This window comes from Andrographis paniculata, unplaced genomic scaffold, assembly GCF_009805555.1.
Source record: "Andrographis paniculata isolate CXL003 unplaced genomic scaffold, ASM980555v1 Contig11END, whole genome shotgun sequence".
In the NCBI taxonomy this organism is placed as follows: Eukaryota; Viridiplantae; Streptophyta; class Magnoliopsida; order Lamiales; family Acanthaceae; genus Andrographis; species Andrographis paniculata.
Genome location: NW_026137391.1, coordinates 2,961,091 through 2,971,112, shown reverse-complemented (window position 1 = coordinate 2,971,112; position 10,022 = coordinate 2,961,091). Strand labels below are relative to the sequence as shown.

The window sequence follows — 10,022 nt, the reverse complement described above, 5'->3', positions numbered from 1 at the left end:
ATGCTCCAGAGACCCGAGGCGAAGCGGAAGCATCCACGGATCAACGCCATGGTAAAGAAAAAATGGCGGGACCAATGTCATTTCAAGCATCATCCGACTCCAAGGATCGACACCCTCAAGATGCCGTTGGGATATCAACCGCCGAAGTTCCAACAATTTGATGGCAAAGGCAACCCAAAGCAGCATGTGGCACACTACATGGAAACATGCAATAACGTTGGGACATACGGCGATCTCTTGGTGAAGCAATTCGTACGGTCATTAAAAGGCAACGCCTTCGACTGGTATATCGACCTGGAGGCTGGTTCCATCCACAGTTGGGAGCAGTTGAAGTACGAGTTCTTGAACCGGTTCTACAGCACGAAAAGAACCGTCAGTATGACAGAACTCACCAATACTCTTCAATGGAAAGACGAACCAGCAATTGACTGCATCAACCGCTTGGGCAGTCTGAGCTTGAACTGCAAAGACCCGTTGTCCGAGGCCTCCGGTATAGAGATGTGCATCCAAGGAATGCATTGGGGGTTGAAATACATCCTGCAAGGGATCCGACCCCGCACTTTCGAAGAACTTGCTGCCCGCGCTCATGACATGGAGTTATGTATGGCTTCAAGCGGGATGCATGGACCACCAGTTCAAGAATCTTCAAAAGCAAAAAGATACGAAAGATATGATGCCGCAAAGAAGAGGAACAACGCCCCTATCAAGTCTTTCGGAAAAGAAGCCTTGGCCATAAAAGCGACGACCAAAGCACCAGTAAAGATCCAAAAGGAAGTTGCAAGGAAAAGACAGTCAACTTAGACAAACAGACCTCCAAGACCCACCCTTAAAGAGTTGCAATCCAGAACTTATCGTTTCCTGGATTCCGACGTCTCGGGCATCTTTGACGATCTACTCAGAGAAAACCTCATTGAACTCCCAAATTCAAAAAGACCGGAGGAAGCTGGAAAGGTTGATGATCCAAAATACTGCAAATACCATCGTTTCGTAGGACATCCCATCCATAATTGTTTCATCTTTAAGGACAAAGTCATGGAGTTGGTTCATGAAGGAAAGATCACCCTTGAAGACGATTCTGTTGCTATTAATGTCAATTCAATCATGTTCGGGTCTCTCGAAGTTGACATAAAAGATAAAGAATCATATTGCCTCACTACCAAAGATGGCAAGGCGATCAAAGACAAATCGAGCGAAGAATGTGCCACGATAACTTTCACTGATGAAGATTTGATGTTAGGATCCAAACCCCATAATCGTCCATTACTGGTCGTGGGTTATATCCATGAGCAAAGGATTAGCCGGATATTCTTAGATGGAGGAGCCGCAGTCAACGTCCTTCCTCTATACATATTGCAAAAATTGGGAATACCAGTAGATCAATTGTTCGAGAGTCGTATGACAATACATGGATACAATCAAGAGGGGTAAAGAGCACTTGGCACCATAAGATTGAGACTGTTAATCGATGAAATGGAAACTAACCCTTTGTTCTACGTTATAAATGCAAAGACATCATTCAACGTTCTTTTGGGAAGACCATGGATACATGAGAATGGTGTAGTTCCATTAACGTGGCACCAATGCTTCAAATACACTCAAAATGGAGTGATAAAGAAAGTTTTTGGAGACACAAAGCCATATACAGAAGCCGAGTCACACTTTGCGGATGCCAAATATTTTTCTACAGAAGCAAAAAAATCCAAGGTACATGAATATGTCAAAGCACCACAACCAAACTTGGGGACAAAGTCAAGAGATAAAGAAAAAAACACCTGCCTCAGGTTCTGCAGACTCATTAATTGAGTCTCTGAAAGATTTGACTCTTCCGAAGACCCCACTCAACCCAATCTCCCCCTCATAGACAAGGAACGGAAAAAAAAATAAAAATAGAGGCTATGCAGTTGCAAAAGAACAAAAGCTTTGGCCCAAAAGCCTACAAACTTCTCACAAAAGCTGGATATAATCCAAATGAGGAGTCACTGCTGGGAAAGTTACCACCACAGACAACCCAAGGTTCGAGGGCTTGTCTTGGATACATGCCACAACCTCCCGTACGCATCGGTATCAAAATGGCCACAAACCATCATTTCACCGAAAGCGAGAGCTTGTCTTTCAATTCACCTTAAAAGGGTAATAATACAAAAGTATTGGTCTTCAAGAGGCTAAAACCTTTTGTCTTCACAAGGTTAGGACCAAAGATCAATAAAGAGAAAAACAAGACGAATTCCACATCAACAAAATATGTGGAGATGGATGAAGAAATCAAAAGCCGTTTTCCATCCCGCATGACGCGTCAAACAAAAATGACGATACATTGCGGTAAAGTTTTAAAGGCTAAATGGCAAACCGTTGTCTTCACCAAACCCAAAGAAGATAATGAAGAAAGTGTTGCATCATCCTGCTACATCACTGAAGGGGGTGAAGGGACAATGATTGAAGAAGATGTAGGAAATGCACCCGCCGCGCTTGAAGAAGGGGTCAAAGCTGCAGTGGACGAGTTAGAAGAAATCAACTTGGGAATTGAAGATCAACCAAGACCCGTCTATCTCAGCAAAGAGCTGGGTGAGGATGATATGAATGCCTACACCCAACTTCTGAACGAATTCCAAGACGTCTTCGCTTGGTCATATAAAGAAATGCCCGGCTTAGACCCGAAAGTTGCGGTCCACCATCTAGGTGTGAGGAAGGGAGCTCGCTCTGTAAAGCAAGCGCAACGAAGATTCCGTCCTGAACTCGTCCCTCAAATTGAAAATGAAGTCAACAAACTTATTCAAGTGGGATTCATCCTTAAAGTCAAATACCCTCAATGAATTTCCAACATCGTGCTTGTAAAGAAGAAGAATGGACAAATCCGAGTTTGTGGGGATTTCCGGGACTTAAACGAAGCATGCCCAAAAGATGATTTTCTTTTACCCATAACTGAATTGATGATTGATGCAACGACAGGACATGAAGCGCTTTCTTTTATGGATGGATCATCTGGATATAACCAAATTCGTATGGCACCTGAAGACGAAGAGTTAACCGCCTTTCGTACACCGAAAGGTATCTACTGTTACAAAGTTATGCCTTTCGGATTGAAAAATACTGAGGCAACCTACCAAAGAGCAATGCAAAAGATCTTTGATGACATGCTACACAAAAATGTAGAGTGCTATGTTGATGACTTGGTTGTCAAATCCAAGAGAAAAGAAGATCACCTGCAATACTTAAGAAAGATTTTTGATAGGTTGAGGTGCTACCAATTAAAAATGAATCCTCTCAAGTGCGCTTTTGGAGTCACCTCCGAAAATTCCTCGGATTCATTGTCCATAGTCGTAGAATTGAGATTGAATAGGCAAAGATAGATGCCATCACAAAAATGCCTGAGCCTCGTAACATCCACGAGCTAAAAAGCTTACAAGGGAAATTAGCATATATAAGAAGATTTATCTCTAACCTCGCTGGACGATGTCAACCTTTCGGCCGAATCATGAAGAAATGAGTGTCTTTCCATTGGGATGAAACATGCAAGAAGGCATCCCAAATTATCAAAGACTACTTGACAAAGCCACCAGTGCTGACAGCGCCAATTCCTGGACATCCGTTGATACTTTACATCGTTGCACATGAACGTTCAGTTGGAGCCTTGTTAGCACTGAAAGCCAATAAAGGGAAAGAAAATGCCCTCTACTACCTCAGTAGAATGATGACACCAAATGAACTAAATTATTCACCGGTGGAAAAGATATGCTTGGCGCTCATCTTCGCCATAAAAAATTTGAAGCATTATTTTCAAGCGCACACTATCCGGTTGGTGTCCAAAGCAAATCCCTTAAAATATGTCATGTCAAAGCCTGTCCTTTCTGATCGACTCGTAAGGTGGTACCTGCAGCTGCAACAATTCGAAATCATTTATGTACCACAAAAAGCTGTAAAAGGACAAATATTGGCTGACTTCCTTGCTGATCATCCCATCCCCGCTGAGTGGGAGTTGTCTGACGACTTCCCTGATGAAGACGCACTTTTTGTCGAAATTACCCCACCGTGGAAAATGTATTTTGACGGCTCATCACACAAAAATGGAGCTGGAGCCGGAGTAATATTTGTCACATCACAAGGAGAAGTTCTTCCACACTCTTTTGCCTTAAAAGAAAAGTGTTCAAATAATGTGGTTGAGTATCAAGCCATCCTCGGCCTAAAAATGGCGGTAGACATCAAGCAACGCCAACTTCAAGTATACGGGGACTCCAAGCTTGTTTAAATCAAATCACTGGAGAGTTTGAAGTGAAGAAACCAGAACTGATGCCTTACTTAAAGTATGCTAAGGCACTCATTGAGTTGCTCAGGGATGTCTCTACTGAATATGTCCCGAGGAAAGAGAACGGACAAGCTGACGCTCTGGCTAAACTGGCATCGACTCTATCCATCCTGGATCAACATGTGTATATTCCGATACGCAAAGTTTGGGTGGATTCCTGCAAGTATGAAGAAGAAGAATGTGTTGATAAAGAAGTAAATCACCTCATCGAGGTGTTTGAAATTGAAGAAGAAGAAGAAGATTGGCGGCAACCAATATTAGATTTCTTAAAATATGACAAGCTCCCGAGTGAACCGCGCAGACGAGCAGATATCCGAAGAAGAGTTGCACGCTATGCCTACTTCAACGGCATACTCTATCGTCGATCGTTCGACAATATGTTCCTTCGATGCCTTGGCAATCATCAAGCCAAACAAGCTATGGAGGAAACTCATGTTGGAATCTGTGGAGCTCATCAAGCTGGCCCAAAGTTACACTTCCGAATAAAAAGGATGGGGTATTATTAGCCAACCATGGTTAAATACTATATAGAGTTTGCATGGAGATGCCAACCGTGTTAATTTCATGCTAAATTTATCAATCAACCACCGGAACCATTCCACCCAACTATTGCTTCGTGGCCATTCGATACCTAGGGCATGGACGTCGTAGGACCACTCACAAAGTCGTCCGTTGGACATCTCTATATCTTGGCTGCAACAGACTACTCCAAATGGGCAGAAGTAGTTACTTTGAAAGAAGTCAAAAAGGAGACGGTAGCTGACTTCATACGAGTCAATATCATTTACCGTTATGGGGTTCATCGGTGTATCATCACTGATAATGGAAGATCTTTCGCCAATATTCACATCGAAAAGCTTTGTGAAAATTTTGGCTTCCAACAAAAGAAGTCCTCGATGTATTATGCACGGGAAAATGGACTCGCAGAGGCATTCAGTAAAATACTTTGTAACTTGCTGAAAAAGTTTGTTTCCAAATCAAAAAGAGATTGGCATGACCGCATTGGTGAAACTTTGTGGGCCTATCGTACTACATTCCGCACTCCAACACAAGCGACACCATACTCACTTGTATATGGGGTCGAAGTTGTCCTCCCATTAGAAAGAAAAATTCCTTGACTAAGGATTGCTCTTCAGGAAGAATTGACAACCGAAGAAAATGTCATATTAAGACTCGAAGAGGTAGAGGCTCTTGACGAGAAAAGACTACAAGCTCAACAAAGACTGGAGTGTTATCAAGTACGATTGTCTCGAGCTTACAATAAAAAAAGTTAAATCACGATCTTTTCAAATCAGGGACTTGTTTCTTGCTATGAGAAGGCCCATTGTGATCAACTTTCGTTCGGGAAATAAATTTTTATCCAAGTGGGATGGACCCTATGTCGTCACTCAGGTCTACACAAATGGTGCATACAAGTTGACATCTCAAGACGGACTCTGCATAGGGCCAATCAACGGGAGGTTCCTCAAAAGATATTATGCGTGAGACCTTCAAATCAAATCAAGACTCTTTAGCATGAGAATAAACTGCAAAATAATAATAAAAGCAAATTCAAGTTGCTTTGAACTACGTTATGACTTGATCCCTTTACCGGGTACGTAGGCAGCTTGAGATATACCTTCAAGTTCAGTCGAACAAATAAATAAAAATATATATATATATAATAAAGGATTTGGGTAAAAAAATGCCCAAGAAGAAAAAAAAAACAAAGAGTTTAAATTTATTGATTGGCAATCAAAATGAAGAGTACAAATTGATCTTAAACATTAAGATTATACAACTCTTCTTTGCTAATATCCAACAACTCTTCTAAGCTTTTTAAGTATTCTTCGGCTTGCGCAGGGACATTCTCTACGGCAGCGAGTTCATCCTTGACTTCAGCAATTTGAATGATGATATTCTCATTAACTCTTTGACGTCGCTTAATAAGGGAAACATTTTCTCTTTTTTGCCCTTGTAAAGAGCGAAGCTTCACGTCAATATTCTCCACACACCCCTCTAACTCCTTGATAGCTTTGCACTCCTCAATATGCCTCGTCTCAAGGTGCGACAAGCGATCTTTGATCTCGGAAATCTGTTGGTTGCGGGCCGCCAAGGATACGGCGTCGATCGAGTCAAAACATGCCTCGTCCAAATATGCAGCATCATCAAAAAGGACCTTGACCCGGTCTTCAATATAAGAAATGTCGGAGTACTTAAAACTTTTCATTGATTGGAGCACTACATCAACCTCGTCCTTAATCGAGGAAAGCAAACGAGCTGGTGTCCTCAAAAGCTTGCACCGAAGATCCGACCATACTTTTCCTATATATTCGCGTTGGATCACCTTCACAAAATCCGCGCCACAGAATTCTGAAACCGCGGGCACAACGGACTTAACAACTATGGGCTTGGTTGGAATCTCAACAATGGAATCTCGGCTCGCCATCTTTTCATCCATACTTGGGATTCTTTGCTCCAACTGAAAAAGGGATAAAAAAAATTGTGTAAAAAAAAGGAAAATAAAATCGTGTAAAAAAAAAAAGAAAGAAGGAGAAGTTACCTCTCTCGCAAAATCGCTCGAAGAATGGTGTCGGCTCGAACGAGGACTTGACGGGTTGATGATATGGGTATCTCAACGAGCTCGCTTCCAATGAACATCATGCTCACTACTGCTTCGTTCGGAGACAGAAGGAACCGCCCGCTTTGAAGAACCGACATTAGGAGTACTTGAATTTTCATTGTTCCTCTCAGGAACACCCGGAATAAGTAGCGGCATCTTTCGAGATTTATCCTATGGCTTGGTCTGATCAGTGGTCTTTTGTACCGGCGGGATATACTCATCCAAGAAAGACCCGCAAACTTGAGTCCACCACTTCTTGTAGACGTCGGAAGAAAATCCCCTTGGAATCGCAAAAATGCGTGGAAGAATAACTTCGGCTGAAGATTTCAAGTAAGTGCTTTGGTGCCAATTTTGATAGCCTTCCTCAAAAACGCAGTAACGGACTTATTTCAAAAGAACTCTGGGAATCTTTTGGAAAAAACCGAATTGACGGCAAAAACGGTGGGGACTATACGGCTCCAAGAAGCATCGAAATCCATCCCGCAAAGTCAGAAAATAAGAGCGAATGGAGATGAAGTATTCTTGCTCGTAGTCTTTGCGCTCCCGTCATCAACGAACCGTACGTCGAAGTCTTTCGTGATCATGGTGCAAGCCTAACGAACATAGTCAGTACGCAAGATTTTTCGGCATGCAACATCTGCTCTATACGCACGAGCACTAACAGCCCCGGAGTGCTTCAGCATCCCCGGGCCACGGATTCCCTTCCATATGCCGCAGTGGGTCTTAAAATACTCAGCGATCCATCCAGTCAAAAACTGAAGAGGAATTGTCAACCGAACTTTCCCAGGACATGATGAATCCGCGATCTGGTTCAACCCTCTATAAATACTGGTCAAGACTGGAATGGCCAAGCTTACTGGAAATCCCGACGCTAGGACACTTGCCATCTTGAAAGTTGAATGACGTATCAAACCAACATCGTCGAGCGGAAGCACAAAGATGCAAAGCCAACAAGAAAGGAACGCTGCGAGAAAAGTCTCCTCAAGGTGCTCCCGTCCAACTTTGAGTTGGCAAAAGAAGACTCTTGCGCCTTCGACCATGGCTCGTGGGCTCCGATCTCTCCAGAAGGATTGTACGTCGCATCAGGCCGAGAAGAACGAGTAGACTCCTTGCCGCGACGGATTTGAGGACACTCGTATTTTACAGTCTTCTTGCACCAAAAAGAAATCCAATCGGTTGCACTGACGCCACGTCGACCTTTGTCACGACTGCGGAGACGGTGGTAGGCCTGCAACAGGTATCAGCACGAATAGGGAACCAGCTTCCTATCCTCTTTATTGCCATATAGCTCCTTTGCGCTTGGTACCACCTCGTCGTAAAAGGAGCCAAGTATGGGGAGGCCCGCTAAGGACGCCAAGTCATGGAGAGAGATCGACACTTCACTGGCGGCAGTCAAAAGGGTGTTGGTTCTGGGACACCACGCCTCGCAAATGGCCTTGACGATCTTCGGAGAATAGTCGTAGGAGAACAAGGAAGCATAGACCGTATCGTAAATGCATCCTCTCTTTAGTGGAATCTCACATCGATCCAGCACATCCTCTGCCCATTCCCAATAGCCGGCCACGTACGAAAAGTTGCCATCAGAGGAAGGAAGACCATTCCAAACGCACGTTCCCTCCATGATCCGCCGCCCCAAGGTTGGAAGTGGAAGAACATCGTTTGGCATGTGTTGATGGAGTGAGGATTGCAATGTATGCTTTCCGCCAGCGACATTCCGAGACCACGTCTTTGGGAAATTTGGGACTTCCAAGCGAGGGTGAGCAGCTCCGCGTCCTACGAGTGGTGGATGCACTAATAGATGAGTCGCCTTGTCCAACGGTTGACCTTCAAACTCGCAAATCACCAACTCGGCGTTTCCAGAGGGGGAGGAGACATCCTTGAAGTAAGCCATCTCGCCTACAAAAACAAAAACACAAACAAAGATCAAAAGATAAAAAAAAAAAAAAAAAAAAAAAAAAGGAAGGAGATAACAACACAAGAGAAAGAAGCCTACGCTAGAATGAGAGAAATCAAAGTTGTGAGAAGTTGAGAATGACAAAGTTCTCTCATGGTGAGGGATTTATATAGTGTCTAAAAATTGAGACATGGAAAGAATGCATAAGGGAAGGAAGAAGATAAGGAAGTAAAGAGAAAATGAAAAAAAAAGAAAAAAAAAAAGAAAAGAAGAAGACAAGGAAATAAAGAGAAAATGAAAAAAAAAAAAACAAGAAAAATAAAAATAAAAAAACAAAGAAAGAATATATATACATATATATATATATGAATATATATATGATATGTATAAAAACAAAAGGGGGGCAAAAACGCCACTTTTAAAATAAAAAAAAAAAAAAAAAGTTTGCAAAACAAAAAATTGCAAAAATAAAATGGCAAAAAAAACGCCATTTTTGCAAAAAAAAAAATGCCTTTAAAAAAAAAAAAATGGGAAAAAAAATGCCATTGAAAAAAAAATCCGCCTTGGAAAAAAAAAGAAGGAAATTCTTTTTTTGATGTTTCAATACTCGTTCACGCCTTAAACGTTTTGCGTCAATTTAAACAAGTCTCGAGGGGGCATTTGGTAGGTATTAAAAATTAAATGTCTAAATTAAATTAAATATCATGTATTTTGGAAGAAAATAAAATTCCAATAATATAAAAATATAGTATTTAATTATGCACATATGTTAATTTTTGTACAATAAATATCAACCATTAATGCAAAAATCTGCTTAAAATGAAATATATCGTACAAATATTACGTGCATAAATAGAGTCATAATAAATTTGGCAGCAAAATAAATTAATCTTGTCAATAAATGAAGTATATAAATTAATATCTTTCAAAAAAGACAATTATATAAAGATTTTGGCGAAAAAGGAAGGTGCACAATCAAATCCGTCAAGAATGGAAAACGGCATCTGATGAAAAATGAAATATTATAAAATCTTTCTATTGGCCAATCAGGACGCGCCACGTGGCACCATCCGAAAAGGAAGCCAAGGCGCCACCCTCCCATATAAATAGGAGTCTTGGCCAATTCATTACACACCGAAGTTCATTTGAAGACTCGCGCAAGGGTAAGTCTCTCTAGACTCTCAGCAATGTTCTTCGTGTCATTCGAAACGTTCTTCATCGACAAG

The 10,022-nt window shown here is 41.8% G+C and overlaps 1 protein-coding gene across 1 annotated transcript; it reads left to right on the top strand.

Moving 5' to 3' along the window:
• On the top strand, window positions 1–1,428 carry LOC127248289 (uncharacterized). Its single transcript, XM_051270569.1, has 2 exons — window positions 1–791; window positions 900–1,428. The coding sequence occupies exons 1-2, from the start codon at window positions 1–3 to the stop codon at window positions 1,426–1,428; spliced, it is 1,320 nt and encodes a 439-aa protein (XP_051126526.1).
• Window positions 1,429–10,022: the final 8,594 nt, after the last annotated feature.